General features: G+C 35.7%; 1 protein-coding gene across 1 annotated transcript in view; it reads right to left on the bottom strand.

Moving 5' to 3' along the window:
- Positions 1-17,764, bottom strand: part of Gclm (Glutamate-cysteine ligase modifier subunit) — a 78,216-nt gene extending 60,452 nt beyond the window's left edge. Inside the window, exons 1-2 of the mRNA XM_090396586.1 lie at positions 17,520-17,764; positions 14,499-14,561 (exon numbers count right to left, since the gene is read on the bottom strand). Of these exons, the coding sequence (XP_090252712.1) occupies positions 14,499-14,561; positions 17,520-17,618 (162 nt within the window). The 5' untranslated portion in view covers positions 17,619-17,764. The remainder of the gene's footprint in view (positions 1-14,498; positions 14,562-17,519) is intronic.
- Between the last annotated feature and the right edge of the window lie 396 nt (positions 17,765-18,160).

Genomic DNA, 18,160 nt, shown 5'->3' on the forward strand with positions numbered 1-18,160 from the left:
TTTCGTTTAGCAATTTTTCGAAGTAATTACTCCATACTTCAAGGATATCTTTTTCTCCTATTTTCATGTCACCTTTATCATCTCTAATTCCTTTTACTGCACTCCATTTCTGAACTTCTTCAACAACCTCTAGAATATCTTGCCGTCTTCTTGATATTTATTTTCTATGTTCTTACCAAAGTCCTCCCATGACTTTTGTTTAGCTAGTTTTACAGAGTGTTTAGCTTTCTTACATTTGTCTCTGTATTCTCTAAGAGCACAAGCTGACTTATTTGCCAGGAAGTTTTGATATGCTTTCTTCTTTTCTTTCATTGTCTCTTTAACTTCCTGTGTCTACCATGGAGTTCTGATTTTTCTACAGACAACCTCACCACATGCTTCTCTGGCTGAATCAGTCAGTGTTTTCTTCAGGGTTTGCTACTGAATCTCCAATGTTTGCTTCATGTTCTCAAACTTTTTAATTTTTTTTTCAATCATGTTTGTGTATTTTAGTCTACATTTCACATCTGACAGCTGCTCAACTTTTATTTGCTTTAAAACTTTCTTACATGTTATTCTTTTCAATATGAAATTCAATTTTATTCTGCTCAAGACTAAATGGTGATCACTTCCAATTTCAAATCCTCTGTACACTCTGGTGTCCTGCACCAGGGACAGGGAGAAAACATCACTATAAACACTAACATAGTCAATGAGACTTTTCTTATTCATTGCGTCTTCTCTCCATGTGAATTTGTGCACATTTTTATGTTGGAACATTATGTTAGTAATAACCAATTCATGTCCTGGGCAGAAATTCCACGGGTATTTACCATTATTATTAGCTTTATTCTTTTCTCCAAATTTTCCCAAAATATTTTTGTACACCTGACAATCATTTCCTTCTCTGCTATTTAGATCCCCAACAACGACCAACTTTTCCTTTTTCATTGTGTCAGTTGCTTTCTCTAAAGCCTCAAAAATTTTCTCTACTTCTACCTCAGTAGAACCTTCTGTGGGACCATAGGCACAAATAAGTCTTACTGTCTAGTTCCCCATTCTCACATTTGCCCACATCACTCTACTTGAGACTGCCTGCCATTCAGGAAGACTAGCCTCATATTTAGTATTGAATACTATGGCTACTCCTTTTCCTTAATTGTCATTGCCTGAATATAACATTTTGTATTCATTGCTCAAAAAGATCTCACCAGATTTTACCTTTTTTGTTTCAGTCACCCCTATTATATCAATTGTCTACTTATCCAATTCCTCAGCTAGCTCCATAAGAAGCCTAAATGGCAACTTATGTTGATAGTACCGATCTTGAACTCTGGTCATATTGAGTTGAGGTGGGTTTTAGGGTTTGTTCCAGTAGCTGACTATTTGCTGTTTGCCCTGGTTCCCTGGCAAAAACAATGAGGGGGGGGGGGGCTTGTTTAACTGGGGAATGACTCAACCAGTATAAAATTCTGTGGTGTTGTACCATCATTTTTTATTCTGGTTTAAGCCAATAAGAATACAATTTGGTTGGCTAAATCTCAAACTGCCAGCCCATCTTTGTTCGTTCAATATCCAGGAAGATACCTAACAGAATGTACCACGAGAAGGTGAGGATTGGACATCAGGTCAGAAGCCCTGATCGGTCCTCCGCATTCCTTTAAAGGCTATGTGGAGGTCTCCTCTCAGTTATATAGCTTTGACCCAAGTGTAAGTAAACAAAGTTTGCTTACGCTTGGATAAAGAGAAAAAAATAGGATATGTTAGAAAGGGTCCAGAGAAGATTCACAAAAGTAGTCAGTGGTCTTTGGAATGTGGAGTACGAGGACAGATTGAGAGAATGTAAGTTGCAGAGCTTCGTGAACAGGAGGAAGGGGGGGGGGGAATATGATTGAGACATATAAGCTAGTCAGGGGTTGTTATTGGGTCGACATGGAAGAGATTTTTCATAGAATGGGAGAGGGGAGTAGAACAAGAGGCCATTGCTGGAAACTGTATAAGGAGGGTGTGTACAGAGGAGACAAGAATAGGTTCTTTGCATGTAGAGTGATTGGTGAGTGGAATGCATTGCCTGAGTGTGTTGTGGGTGTAGACACATTGAATCAGTTTAAAGTACGGTTGGATGAGTATTGTGTGCAATGTGTACCTCCCATGACGAGTCTAACTCCTTGGAGGTCAAATGTTAATAATAATAAAGGATTAAGCCAAGTATATAATTTCTTGGTATTTTTAATTTATAGTATAACCAAGTGAAAAAACTTCCAACAACTATCTCTAATCCAGAGTATTTGAAATATATGAAATTGAGGTTGCTTGTATCTTATTGTTTCTTTTTCACTTCAGATTTCCTTTGTGTGGATTTCGAAACTTCTCCCAGTCTGAGCAATATATGCTCTGCTGGAAGCCCATGGAATTTTGTATACTTCAGAATGTTTTTCAAGAGAAAGGCTATTGTTAGGCAAACAGAAAATTCTGTAAAGTGTGGAGTGGTATGAAAGCAATTCTAATGTTTGCTTGTTTTAAAAATTGCAATGTCCATGTCAAACTTCATTCATATAAGGTATAGAAATGAAATCTTTATAATCCATTTTTGTTATTATATAAGTTAATTTCTCAGAGAAGAGTAATTTATTTTGTAATATTTTCACTCAGTCATTAGAAAATAAAATGAATAAATAAAGAACTGGTGAAATAGAAGAATAAGTTCAATGTTTCTTTTATGTTTCATCATTTTAATGTTTCTAGAATCTCCATTTTTTATGGTCTGACAATTTCTAGCTTTTTTTCTGTGCTTAATGAAAGGCAACATTTTTCTCTATGGGTCGACTTCTTTGAATTCAAGCTGAGAATGCAGTTGATAGTTTACAGCAGGGGTATCAAACTGGCAGACCGTGTGCAGTCCCCAACGCCTCAAGGAAAGATGAAAAAAAAAAGGATGTTGCTTTTTATAATAAAACAGAAATACCGTATTTACTCGAATATAAGTTGCCCTCACATGGCTCACGCCCCTGTACCATGATTTTACTTTATGAATAAAGAAATTAAAAGGTTTTGCATATACATCACACACGAAAATAAAGTTTAACCACTTTCACTTCGGGATGATAACTCGCTCTCCGTGGTAAACAACATGCCTTCTCCAACTGCCACTATACTGCAGATGCAAGAAAAACAAGTAGTGTTATTGTACCACTGAATATAGTACAGGGATGTGTCTCCTCCCACATTAACCATGCTGTTTAGACTCGAGCAAAACCATATGTTGCACTGGCAAACACAGTATCTAAAATCTATTGTTTTTAGTTAGATGTGTGTGAGTGCACCCACTAACTCAAACACAAAGCTGCAATAAAATTCATAAACATGTTAAAACTAAGAGTGAATATTGTTATGACAGTTTCAGATATTATGGAATTTGGTTGAAGAGAATTAGCATTTCAGCTCAAAAATGTCGGCTTGACTTCGTGTTTTGGTAATGCGATCTTTTGTTAATACCACACCAATCACATCCACATCTTCATAGCTGTTCTATCTCTATTGGTCTACCATTGATGTCTATTTCACGTTCTTCTTTCACTTCTCAGACATTCGTAAAGGATGTTCATTACGTATCTAAAATCTTGTAAATTACTTGTAACAATGGGAAAGAAGATGACACTATCTGGACAGATGACTTTGACAATGCACACAAGGAAACCGCTCTCGAGGCCTGAAGTAGCTATAACGAAGAGGAGATGCTTCATAAGTCATCCCCATTTTCAGTTTTTTTTCTGAAAACTTTAGTTTCTAAAAATTCCCACATATATCTCGCACCATGATTTTTTAGCTTTAATTTGGGAGGAAAAAAGCGAGTTATATTTGATTAAATATGGTATCGATTTATTTGTTTTCACACAACATTTATAGTTACAATATGGATGCAACAATCTGCTATAATAAAAATTCATGTCGCAATTGCAATGTTAGATCCGATCCTAATCAATCGTAAACTATATTTATGCTTTCATTGTTAATTTATAGCACGCTGCTGGTAGCGTGCTGAAAAAGTTGAATTCTATTGGCTACCAGCTGTTCACATGATGTGCAGCATACGCACTCATATGAATCCAGCTATGAGTTTATAATTGCTGCTACAGTCAATCAGTGATCTTTGAAGCCAGTGCGCCAACACGATTCAACGACAACCTAGCAGTGAGAGAATCCCTTTTATTATTATTTTTTATTTTTATTTGCAATAGTATCGTGCACTGGTCTACAGTTTTGTGTGTTTTTATCCAAACATTTTTATAAAAATTGTTAATAATATTAATAATATATTTATTCTCCAAGGCAATGTCGCTTTCAAAGCCAACAAGAAAAAGAAAAATTACTGATGAGGGTAGAAAATGTCAAGAAAAATGGGAATTGAATTACTTCTGCACCAACAAAGGACAAAATTGTATGCAATATTCGTAACAAAAGAATTTCTGTCGCCAAAGAATATAATATAAAAAGGCACTACGATAAAATTCATAAATATTCACTCTTTGAGGGTAAACTGAGAGAAGAAAAATTAAAAAGTATCAAGAATTCACTTCAGAGTCAACAAGTATTTTCAAAAATTATGAAAGATAATGAATCAGCAGTGAGAGCCAGGTATGAAATCAGCTATTTATTGGTGAAACATTCCAAACCTATTAGTGATGGTTCCTTGGTTAAGGAGTGTATGATAAAAGCAGCTGAAAACATGTTCCCAAAAATGTGCAAGCATTTCACGATATTTCTTTTTCCAGAAATACCGTGATCGAAAGAATAACCGAAATGGCGGATGATCTGCGTGACAAGTTGCAAGAAATATCCGCAAACGTACAGTGCTTTTCAATTGCACTTGACAAAAGTTTCGATATTCAAAATGTGGCTCAAGTTGCTTTGTTTCTTCAGGCTTGCGATGACAATATGAATATTACCGAAGAGTTCTTGGAAATGATTCCCATCCATGGAACTACTACAGGGGAAGACATTTTCAACACCATGTGGGTCATTTTGGAAAATACAAACTTCTTGTGAACAGGCTCGTAGCAGTGACAACCAATGGTGCTCCAGCAATGACAGGCAAAAAAAAAAAAGGTTTTGTGTCAAGACTTGCAGCAAAGTTAAAGGAAATGTATCCAGACATTCCAAAACTGCAATCTTTCCACTGCATCATTCTTCAGCAGGTCCTGTGCTCCAAATATTGGAAATGAGCAGCATACTCCTGTGACAAATACTGTGAACTAAATCCGATCCAGAGGCCTCAATCACCGTTAGTTTGCACAATTTCTAAAAGACTTGGAGAGTGAATTTGAAGAGCTACCTTATTACACAGAGATTCGTTGGTTATCTTGTCATAAGGTTCTAAAAACCTTTTTGTTTTTACTTTTAGAGGAGATCAAACTGCTCCTAGAAATGAAAAATTATGATGTTGCATTTCTTAATGATCAGACATGGGTACAAGATCTAGCATTCTTAGCTGATATATCAGGACATTTGAATGATTTAAATGTCAAACTTCAGGAGAAAGATCAGTTAATAACACACATGTATGATGCACTGGCAAGTTTTAGATGTAAGTTATTTTTGTTTCAAAATCATTTAAAACAGAATATTCAAAATTACTTTTTAAAATATTCCGTTTTAAATGATTTTATTTATGGAAAATTTTGAAAATAATGCTTTAATCAATTATCATAAAAAAAACAAAAATGTGGCTATGCTATGTAGACAATATTTTCATCATATGGCCAGGAACAACAGATGAACTCATAGCTTTCAAAGATTAAGATTACCTGAATAACTTACATAAGAATATAAAATTTATTTTAGAACAAGAAGATCCTATTAGAAGTCAATGAAAAAGATAATATACTTTCTTTCTCAATATATAGAAAACCCATCAACACAGGAAGATTTCTTAATGCAGCCTCACACCACCACCCTTCGCAAAAAATAGGTCTAATAAAACCCTGAGGGACAGAGCTTATAATATTTCCAGCACAGAAAAACAGAGAAATGAAGAATTGGAATATTTAACACAGATCCTCAAAAAAAAATGGTTATGAACCCAAGACTATTAAAAAATCCTCCACACACCTCCAACAAGCATCTCACAGAAACAAGATTTCAAAAATGCTATCACGCCTCCATATATCAAGAATGTTACAGACAGGATGGCTAAATTACTAAACAAACATAACATCAAAGTAGCCTTTCTGCCGATGGAAAAAATTTCAAGATTTCTACATCCCCTGAAATCTCCACATCATCCTTTAAAAATACCAGGTGTTTATAAAATTTATTGTTCTTGCAGCATCCGCTACGTAGGACAGACAGGAAGATCTGGGGAAATATACATGAATGAACACCAAAAGGATGTGCAAAACAGAAGAGAACACAAATCAGGTCTAGCTTTCCCTACCACTTCCACCAGCCACAATGTACTCTCTGGCAGAAAACAAACATGCCTTACATAGAAAAAAACTGTTACATAAGGAAATTTAAAGAAGCTGCAAACATGCTTAGAATTCCAACACAATGTAATAAAAACCAAGGCTTAATTCTACACCAAGTTTGGTCAGCTTTGATAAAAAAAATATATCTCAGTCAGACCTTGGACATTATGAATGTGAATAACAGAACATGGCATCATCCAGCATTGTTTAACCTTAGCACTGCTTTGAATCTGCATTCTGATTTTTCGATTTTATGAACAGTCAGATGGCTACAACTGTATAGTATGAACTATTTTTGAATATTTTCTCTTTTTTGTTGTTTTAAAATTTAAGTTACCCTTTACGCCTGAAGATGCAAGTAAACGACTTATGAAACTTGTTGGGCTTTATTTCTTTATTGTGCTTTTAGCTTAATATAAAAATGTGGTCCAATTACCAGAATATGCCTTATGAACTTCTAAACCACAGAAACCTCCACTTACAACTAAATTACTTTCCTATTTGTGAACACTTGAACATCAAGAATCTAAGTTTTACAGTTTCTCAATATTGTCCCAAACTAGAAAAGATAAAAGAAGAATTTGATAGGTGATTTAAAGATTTTAAGGAGCAAGAAGAAGTTTTTTCGCTTTTTACAGACCATCATCATCAAATTCCTGCCATGTACCCTCAAGGGGTGTACAGGATATGATAATACTACATGAAAAAAATTACATCATTACTAACTTCCTATCTACAATTTTCCTCCAAATCAGTCTGTTACTTGTCAAGACACCAACATTATCAGATCTTATATTTCTATCGTCTAAGGCACTTTGTACCGTATCAATCCACCTATATTTTGGTCTTGCTCTGGGTCGTTTTGCTGCCAACCTGGCAGAGAACACTTGTTTTGCTAATCTTTCTTCGCCAATTCTGTTTAAGTGACCATACCATCTGAGATTAGCTCTGCTAATGCATTCCTGGATGCTGACAATGTCAAGTTCTTTCCTAATATCCTCGTTTTTAATATGATATTGCCATTGATGCCATCTGTTCATGCCTATAATCTTTCTCAGGACTCTCATATCTGTGATCTCTAGTCTTTGGTCAAGTGTTTTACTTCTGACCCAGCTCTCAGATCCATAAGTTAAAACTGGTTTGAACACTGTCTTGTATACAGCTAATTTAGTGTTCCGACTAATTTCTCTCTTATTCCATATGAAATTATTCAATTGACTTCCCACCACACCAGCTTTGCTGATTCTGTTGCCTATTTCTATATTTAATTTACCATCTTCACTAAAAATCGTGCCAAAGTAGCTGAAATGTTTTACTTGTTCCACAGGTTCTCCATTCACAACACAGTTGACTTTTTCAATGATTCTGCCTATTTTCATTTTCTTTGTCTTTTTATTGCTGACCTTCATACCATATCTATTACAACAGTTATTCAATTTAGTCAGAGAATCTTGCAGTTTTGTAGCGGATTTATTTAGAAGAATAACATCATCTGCATAAAGCAAAGAGCTGACATTAACATCTCCAATATTGATATCATGTTTAATACCACTTTCCTTCATAATGTGATCCATATAGATAATGAATCACAGAGGGGATAATGTACATCCTTGTTTCACACCAGATTTAACATTAAACCATCTTCCTGTATTTCCTTCAATTCTGACTGCTGACTTACAACTCAAATAAAGACTAAGTATTGCTTGATATAATGCCCCATTGACACCATATAACTGCAGCGTATTGAATAGCTTCTCTCTTGTCATATGCCTTTTCCAAATCGACAAAACTTATATCTCTGTTATATTTCCATGCTTTCTCGACTATTTGTCGTAAAGTGAAGATCTGATCCTGACGGCCTCTGTTTGGCCTGAATCCAGCTTGTTCTTCACCAAGCTTTTCTTCCACAATTCTTCTCAACCGTTTCTCAAGTATACTTGCATAGATCTTGCCAGGAAGAACACTCAGTAGGGAAATACCTCTGTAATTCTCACATTCAGCTTTATTTCCCTTTTTATATATGGGTACTATGAGAGCTCTACTCCAATCATTGGGAATTCGTCCCTCTGTCCAGGCTTTCTGAACTATACAGTGCAGCCACTGTAAGACTCTTATACCACCATACTTAAGATTTTCTGATGAATATCATCTACTCCTGCTGCCTTTCCACATTTCAAGCCTTTGATAGCTTTTTCTACTTCAAGTATGGATATGTATTCCTGACTGCATGCCTGGTCAGTGTTTTTTTACCACTGTGCTGTCATCACTGCTTGTTTCATTTAGCAGTTTTTCAAAGTAATTACTCCATACTTCAAGGATATCTTTTCTCCCATTTTCATGTCACCTTTATGATCTCTAATGCCTTTTACAGCAGTCTTTCCTCCATTCCTAAGCTTCTTCAACAACCTCCAGAATATTTTGCCACCTTCTTGATATTTATTTTCTATATTCTTGCCAAAGTCCTCCCATGACTTTTGTTTAGCTAGTTTTACACAGTGTTTAACATTCTTGCATTTGTCTCTGTATTCTCTAAGAGCACAAGCTGACTTATTCGCTAGGAACAGATTTTACAGATCCTTTTTCCTTTAATTTCGAAAAAGCTCCTATTTATATTCAAATGGAACTTACTGATTTCCAAAATGATTCCATTCTAAAAGCGAAATACCAGAAAGTTAGTGTACCAAAAATATCCGAAATAGAGCCTGTGTAGCTCAGTGGATGTGGCATTTGCGCACCACAGCATTTGACCGCACGAAGGAAGACTTCTTGGTTTCGAATCTAGTTGGCGACTAGAAGAAATTTTTCTAAGCCTTTTTTCTACTGGTTCTCGAATTAGTCGATCTCTGACACGGGCAAGCGGGTTTTTTTCCCTGGAAACTCGGGTTTTTCGTCTCATAAACTCAAGAAAATTGACCGTAGATCCCACATTATTTCAGACATTAAATACGAGTGTTAGCGACCACGAGATGACAGCACTTGTTGAGTCGTCTCTCTTCACTGCATGCCGCTTAATTAGTGATAGCCTTGGGCCAGCTATCTCTGATTAGGTACCAGTGAAGATTGAACTGTCCACTCAGTCTCTAAAAGTTAGACTGGGCTAAAACCATCTCGTCTACTCCCTATATACGGGAATAACAAGGCGTTAGCTGATTTTTTTTTTGATATCCGGAAATTGAACTGTCCACTCAGTCTCTAAAAGTTAGACTGGGCTAAAACCGTCTCATCTACTCCCTATATACGGGAATAACAATGCGTTAGCTGATTTTTTTTTGATATCCGGAAATCAAAACGTTTGTAGCAAATATTCTGTGTTGTTTTGGAAGCACCTATTCATGTGAACAATTATTCTCATGTATGAAAGGTAACAAAACAGCCCACAGATCAAGATTAACTGACGTCAAGCTTTCTGCCATAATGAAGATCGTATGCTCACAATCTTTGAGTCCAAATTTTGGCAGGCTGGTTAACAATAAACGTTGTCAAGAGTCGAGAAAAAAAAAATACTGAAATTAAATTACTATAAATTATATTATGCAAGTATATATATTTTAACCCTAAATATTATCATTTTTCCCCATAATATTTTCAGTAACATTTGAAAAATTCCCCAAAATATAGACCCCCCCCCCCGCAAAAAAAAAAAAAAAAAAAAAGATATAGAAGTATTTTATTTCAACATAAACACAAAAAGGCTCTGTAAATTTTTGTGATGGTTATTACTGAGAGTTTAGAATGTATTTTACTTTTTTTTTTTTAGAATGTATAAATATATAAATATTTGATTTATTGATTTATTCAAATAAAACTTAATTTTGGTTTAATTTGGATTAAATGCTATCTATTGTAAAAGATTAATATAATAAAAATATTCTTTATATTATTTTTTTTTGAGTTGTCATAATCATTATACTATTATTTTATATGTCTTGTAATGACTTAGAATAAATAAAATTTTTGTTATTAATTTTCCAATTTATTTATACTCATTTTTTCACTTCCCTTCGATTCTAATTAGTGCAGGTTTTTTTAGTCGAAAATTTTTTGCGGCCCACTTGAGATACAGTTTAATAGCAAATGGCCTGCGGTCCAATGAGTTTAACACTCCTGGTTTACAGGTTCCTCACTATTTTCTGTTCCTCAGTTTTTGTCTTTTTATTGCTGATTTTCATACCAAATTTGCTAAAGCAGTTATTTAGGATTTATTATTACTATTACTATTATTACGGGCAACTCCAGGGAGTCATTAGACTCATCGAGGGAGGCCCCAATCATATTCATCACAACTATTCGACATTCATACAGTATCTATCATACCTCGCCTTAAATTCATTCACTGTCACAGCATCCACCACAGACTCAGGGAGCGCATTCCACTCATTCACTACTCTAAAAGTAAAGAACCCAGCTCTAACACCTTTACTAACCACACTTTTGCCCAGTTTCCATGGATGACCCCTAGTCCTCCCACAACCAGCCCTGTTCTCAAAAATATCTTCTGAATTAATTTTATAGAAACCCTTCAGTAATTTAAATGTCTCAATCATATCTCCCCTCCTCTGCCTATCAACCAATTTTTGCAACCCACAAATCCTCAACCTGTTCTCATACGGTTCATTCCACAGACCTGCTATCATCTTGGTCACTCGCCTCTGGATCCTCTCCACCTCCTCCCCATCAAGAAGAAACCTAGGTGACCAAATCTGAGCACAGTAGTCGAGATGGGGTCTTATCAAGGCTCGATACAGAGGAACAATAACCTGCTTGTCTCTGCTTGTCAACGTATTCTTCAGCAACCAAGTGATTTGATGAGCTGATTTAGCCACTTTTGCAACGTGTCTCCTAAATTTCAATTCCTTATCCACCAACACTCCTTATTCTCGTGCCTCATCAATTTCCTGGAGCACGGTTCCACCAATGCAGTAAACTGCCTCCAATCTTTTCACCCCAAAATGCATAACCTTACATTTTGCCACATTAAATTTACATCCATTCTCCTTAGCCCAGACCTCCAATCTATCCAAATCATCCTGCAAAATTTTGACGTCATCTGCATTCACTATTGCCCTACCCAACTTCGCATCATCCGCAAACAAATGAACTGTTCCTCTCAGATCCTTTCCTATATCATTTATGAACAAATTAAACAGCAGTGGTCCAAGAACAGATCCTTGTGGCACACCACTAGTCACAGGCCGTCTTGTGGACTCTACTCCTGAGTAAACCACTCTCTGATATCTCTCCGTCAACCACCCTCCTATCCATCTCACCAACCCTATGTCCATCCCCATATGCTGCAATTTACTGATTAGAATTCCATGTGATATCCTGTCAAAGGCCTTGGCAAGGTCCAGTAGAATCACTGTAAACCCATTACCCTTATCCAGTTCAGCCGTCACTGTGTTATAATACGTGAGCAAGTTACTGAGGCATGACCTACCCTTCACAAAACCATGCTGTCCCTGATACAGTATCCCATTTTCTTCTATCCAATCTTGTATTTTCCTCTTGACTATTTTCTCTAAGACCTTGATAATGATTCCTGTTATGCTGATTGGCCGGTAATTTTCAACAGCAGCCTTGGAACCACCTTTGTGCAGTGGAACTATTTTCCCCTCTTTCCACCCCCTTGGGACTGACCCAGTCCTGAGGCTCAAATTAAACAAAATGGTCAAGGGCACTGACAATTCTTTGGCCGCTTCACGTACGACACGAGCTGGTATACCATCCAATCCCACAGATGTATTGACATTGAGGTTCTGTAATAGACTAGTTTCCTCTACTTCATTCATCACAATTCCAGTATAAGCTGTTGGTTCTTCCATTTCTGCAAAGTCACCCTGGATGATATGCTCTTGCAAAGTGCTCGCTCAGTAATTCCACAACATCGACTGATTCGGTTACCTCCCTACCCTCAGCATTTTTTAAGATCAGTCTACCATGAGCATTTTTCTTTTACTTGCAACATATTGAAAAAACTGTTTGGGATTCTCTTTAGCCTGCATGGCCAATTTCCTTTCGTAATCTGCTTTTGCTTTTCTTACCACCCTTGTTACCATCCTGGCCTGAGCTTTATACTGTTCCTGCACCTGATGGTCACCCTTCTCCTTAAATTCCCTCCACAATTGTTTCTTTTTTTGCAGCTCAAGCTTAATAGTGTTATTCATCCATTTAACCCCTACTTGATTTATTATTCGGACTCTTGGTATACAGTCAACCATTGCCTCCTGCAAACAGTTCTTAACCACCTCCCATGCACTATCAACATCCAGCCCTTGCAGTTTTACATGCCATGGCATTGAGCCAAGCACACACCTAAGCTTGTCATACTTACCAGCCCGGTAATTCCACATGTACCTTGTCTTAATTGTAAATTCGACTCCTTTAGCCACCTCCCAAGTCATGGCCTTATGGTCACTCTCACCAATTGGTGGCAACATGGTCATGTTCGTTACAGCTACATTCTCAGTTGCAATTACTAGGTCCAGCACTCTCTGCCCCCTGGTATTTTCCAATACATGTTGCCATAGATAGTTGTCCCTTAATAACTGCATAAAATCCAATACCTTCCTCCCATTTAGGATTTATTTAAGAGTATATCATCATCTGTATAAAGTAAAGAGTTGATTTTAATATCTAAAATTTTGATATTATGCTTAATGCTACTTTCCTTCATAATGTGATCCAATAAATGATGAATAGTGCTGAGAGCATGTACACTTACACGTGATTTTAGGAGATGAATTTCACCCGGTATGAGACCACCCTTCCTGCTTAACAAAGGTCTGAAGTGACCTGAAGAAAAATTCACATTTGGTCTTGAGAAAAGGGTTTCTGGATTATGTAAAAATTAAAAATAACATAAAAAATATAAAAATAAAAAAACAGAAAAAAACTTTAATCCATCTACATTGCTAATACACTATGGGATTATATAAAAATCTTCCTGAACATCCTTCAATTCTAGATTTAAAGAACTTTAGTTCTAACAGCTTAGCTTCAATTATATACATTCTAAGATGAATGCCTTTCACTATAATTCACCATTCATAAGGATTACATTATGAAGGAAAGTGGCATTAAACCTGATATCAAAAACGAAGATATTAAATTGAGTCACTGCAGATGATAACACGCTATTAAACAAATTCAGTACATCGTTTTCAAGAATCTTTGCCAAAACTGAATAACTGTTGTAACAAATTTATTATGAAGTATCAAATGGATTCTAGAGAGGTTATAGAACAAGTAAAACATTTCAACTATTTAGGTATAATTTTTAGCAAATATGGCAAATTATGGTGGATAAAGATAAACAACGCTGACCTTAAAGCACAATTCTGCGGAACCCTCCTAGTAACTATCCAATCCAAAGTAAACATCTTTGAGGATTGCTCCCACCATCCCATATACAATTCTTCACCAATTGTGAAGTCAGAATGAAATAAGGAGATTACTTATTTCATTCTGAAATAAGTAATCTCCTGATTTCATTCTGACTCCTTATTTCTTAGTACTACATGAGGCCTTAATCAAGGTGTATGTTAAGATGGATCCAGAGAAGGATGATGATTCAGTGCTTTCAGATTTTATTATTATTTATTTATGTTTTTTTTTTCAATGCTAGTGCCAAGAAAAGAATGGGCAAACTATCTGCAGAAACTAGTAAACAAGAGGAGAAGAAAGAGATGTGTAGATGACAAGAAGTTTGTACCAGATAGAAGCAATTATCATAGAACAGAAAGTGGAAGAGGGGAGGAAAGAATGAGATATATTTACTCGTAACGTATTCATTTCTTCCTACACCTGCTGACTGAAAGACACCCAACCCTCTTACATCTTTTAGAGGGATAGCCAACATGTCTTGTTCCTCCTTGAAGGTAAGATCATAATATAGCAACAATATAATATATATAATAACAATATACATATCTGACAAATTTTTAATGGAACTTGTTCCATTATAACATTCATTATGCACTTGTATTCCAAGAATATAGTAATTTTATTACTGCAAATTAAAATAAAAAATAAATATGCATATTTATTACATACCTCTGTTAATTTTGGAATGCAATTCTCCAATAATTGTAGAGCAGTACTGACACTCTCTATTAACTAAAAGATAAAACAGAATGGGGGGGGGGTTTGCATAAGACCCATAAATAATCGCTGATAATTAGTTTTATTTTTATGGTTAACTATCATTTATGCATAACATAGATATATTCAGAAAACTGCAAGGTTGGGCAGGAAACAGAAATGCTAAATCAATAGGGATGATTGTTGTATATATGTACATACACTGATTAGAAAGAAGTCGACATACACCATTGTGAGAAACAAACAGCCACGGCGTCCACTTAATAAGATGTAGGACCCTCTTTTGCTGCAATGATTGCAACAATCCTATGGGGCATATTTTCCACACATGTATGATAGCAATCAATGGGGTCATGGACTGTTGTGGGGCAGGCATCCCTTGATCTGACCTGATGCTCCATTTCATCCCACAGATGTTCAATAGGATTGAGATCAGGGCTCTGTGGAGGTCAGTCAAGTGTGGTGACATTTATGTCCACAAACTATGCGGTTACAGCAGCAACCTTATTGCATGGTTCATTGTCTTGCTGCTAGAGGCAATGGTCAGTTCCGTAGAAATGCCACAAAGTAGGAAGCATTGCATTGTCCAGAATGTTTAGATACCTCTTGGAGTTTAATGTTCATGACACCACAAACAGAGGTCTGAGACCAAATCAGGAAAAACAGGACCATGCCATCAAACAGTCACCTCTGCATTTCATAGTTGGGATTATGCACTCTGGTAAGAGATATTTACCAGGCATCTGCCACACCTGTCCATCTGCTCGGTAGAGGGTGTGGTGCAATTCATCACTCCATAGCACAGCTTTCCAACTTGCATGTCCCACTGAAGATGATGCTACATGTTCGTTTGGGTAATGTGGGGAATATATATTGCAGTTCTATCATGGAAACCCATGTTGTGAGCCTCAGTTCTGAATGTTGTTGTTGTTGTTGTTGTACAGATTCATGTTCCTGTCGATGCCTCGAACTTTGCATTCAACATGTCAGCCAACAAATTGCAGTTTTTACATATTATGTAAATAATAGCACCCTACAGTTGTGTTCGGTTCGTATGGTAGGTCATCCACTACACTTGCAGTTGACTCTGTGCGCTTCCTTCCCAGTATGGTATCACTGATTGTTGACCTGAAATGGACTAATTTGTCAACAATTTGCCAAACAGATACGCCTTCAACACGGCATCCTATCGCAATGCCTCTTTCAAACTCCATCAGTTCTCTTCTCGCAGCCATTTTGCCTGAACACAGTTGCACTGACTTGGGAGCATCATATTCCTCCAATTTATACCGGCCTCAAATGTGTGACTCATTACATGACACAATGAATTGCCTATGTCCTTTAACTTCTTTCCAATTAGTGTATATGGAACAGCCAACCCATACAGTTACATACTCGACTTATGACAGGATTCTGTTCCAACAATCCTGTTTTAAGTCAAAAATCATGCATGATACACTCAACATTATCTATATTGCAATCATAACACCATGTCTCTTGTTTATTTATCAAATTTGCATAATACATGCAGAGGTAAATTGATGCATTCTATCAAATTATTCTCATAACTAATATTCCACAGCTCAATATTAATTGAAGAACAAAGAACAAAGAATATTAACAAAGAACGTGCGTCGTTTTATGGATGCTGAGATGGCAGAGTTTGTAAAATGACGCATGTTCTTCATACAACGCTGAAAGCTTGAATAAGGAAGCTCCAATTGCTCACCTGGAGTGCTGGCGAACAGCGCCACCTATCACTTTCGGGTGGCATTTCCAGTCATGCTTTCCTATGGTTGATTTGATGTTGATAATATGATTGATTTTGATGTTCTCTACCTCCCCTCAAAGTTTGTACGTGGAATTTTGAACCACCTTGTATATATAATCAGATATTTTCGATTGTATATTAGTAATGTGATATTTAGTATGTTTCACATGTATATTAATAGCAAGAATCACTAATGATGTATGTTGGACAACAATATCTTCCACTCTTCTTTTTTTGTGGCTATGCATTATATTTTCCATATATAATTACAAAACATTTATTATTAGTCTTTGTCTTTTCTTTCACAGTTTTCCAATTACAATTAACCAGGGCCATTGGGATCAAATTCCCCACAATAGACCTATCACCTCTACTTTCCACTTCTTGGCTGCTGTTAACTGTCTCTGAATATCTGCTCTGTGTTATAATACATATAATCACATCAACTAAGTTTTAGAATCTTTCTTAATACCAACAGCTTCTTTTTCTTTCTGTATATATTTGTCATTTTGTATATTTCTTTAAAGCATAAGTTTTGTATCAACACAACTAGACAAACTATATATTACATTTTATAAATTCTCTGCATTTTAGTTTATTTGCTACCATTTTCTTTAGCCTTAGCCATTCATTTTATTTACTGATTCAATCAATCATCAAAATTATCACAAAACAAATTTCCTAAAGCTTAGAGTGAGATTACATATTTCAAAATATCATTATTTCAATTAGATTTACAAACAGTGATCTCAGTTCTCACTACACACACACAATTACTCACCCGTAATTATTAACATTTATGAAAATTTTAATGATGAAAAACATAAAATCTTAAATTCTTAAATTTTCAATTCTTAAAAATCTTAAGAATTCATATAAAAGCCAATTTTTTAGGAATACAAACACTACTTCCTGTTGTTTTTGTATTACGTTTTTTTCATAATTAATGTTAATAATCATGGGTGAGTCAGAGAAAATCGTTTCATCCACATGTATGGTTCTCACTTCTCAAATAGCTGTATTATTATTAATTCTACCTCTGATTATTGAATAATAAGTTTTAAAATTACTAGATCACAGAAGGTGATATGTAACAGTACATGGGAACTATAATAGGCATTAATCAACGCCACAATACACAAAAACAACGATTAAATGGATAATGTAATTGTGATTCAGGAAATAATTTAGCGCTCCCTTACCTCTTCTGTGGGTGACTGGGTAGTTTTTCTCTGTAGTTCTTTGCAAGTTATTAAATTGCCGGTATCAGCTACTATGCTTTTAATACTTTCAGGAAGCATCCCAAAATAATTTAAAAGTATATATATATATATACACACACACTAATTTACATTTAAATGTTCGTTACGATAAAATGTTACCATGAGGATATTCAACACATAACATCACTGTTTATTTCGACTCGTACACATTTTCCCGGCCTTGATTTACGCAATTACGTAACCCACATCATGCAATAGCTTAGATAACTACTTCTGGTTGGCGGAAAACGTGTTTAAACAGTTGTAAAGTGGATCTATGAAACTGATGTGTTCTTGGTCATATATATAAATAAACAAATCCTCTAACATCTTTGTATATTAATTTAAAAATCATGCATGTAATCGCAGTTACTTTATCGTTACCAATTAAATTTTACGAACAAATAATATGAACTACGAGCTGAACTGATAAAAAACTGAGATACTGTCCTATTCCTTATACACTATATTCTCCAAAGTATACGAACATAATAAAAACTGAAGAACATTGATTGTTAATAAAAGGAAGGGTTCCAAGATGGCGGAAGATGAATAAAGGCATGATGGTTGTTGTTGCAAAG

The sequence above is a fragment of the Typopeltis vanoorti genome, chromosome 8 (genome assembly GCF_054136105.1).
Source record: "Typopeltis vanoorti isolate ZY-2024b chromosome 8, IOZ_Tvanoo_1.0, whole genome shotgun sequence".
In the NCBI taxonomy this organism is placed as follows: Eukaryota; Metazoa; Arthropoda; class Arachnida; order Uropygi; family Thelyphonidae; genus Typopeltis; species Typopeltis vanoorti.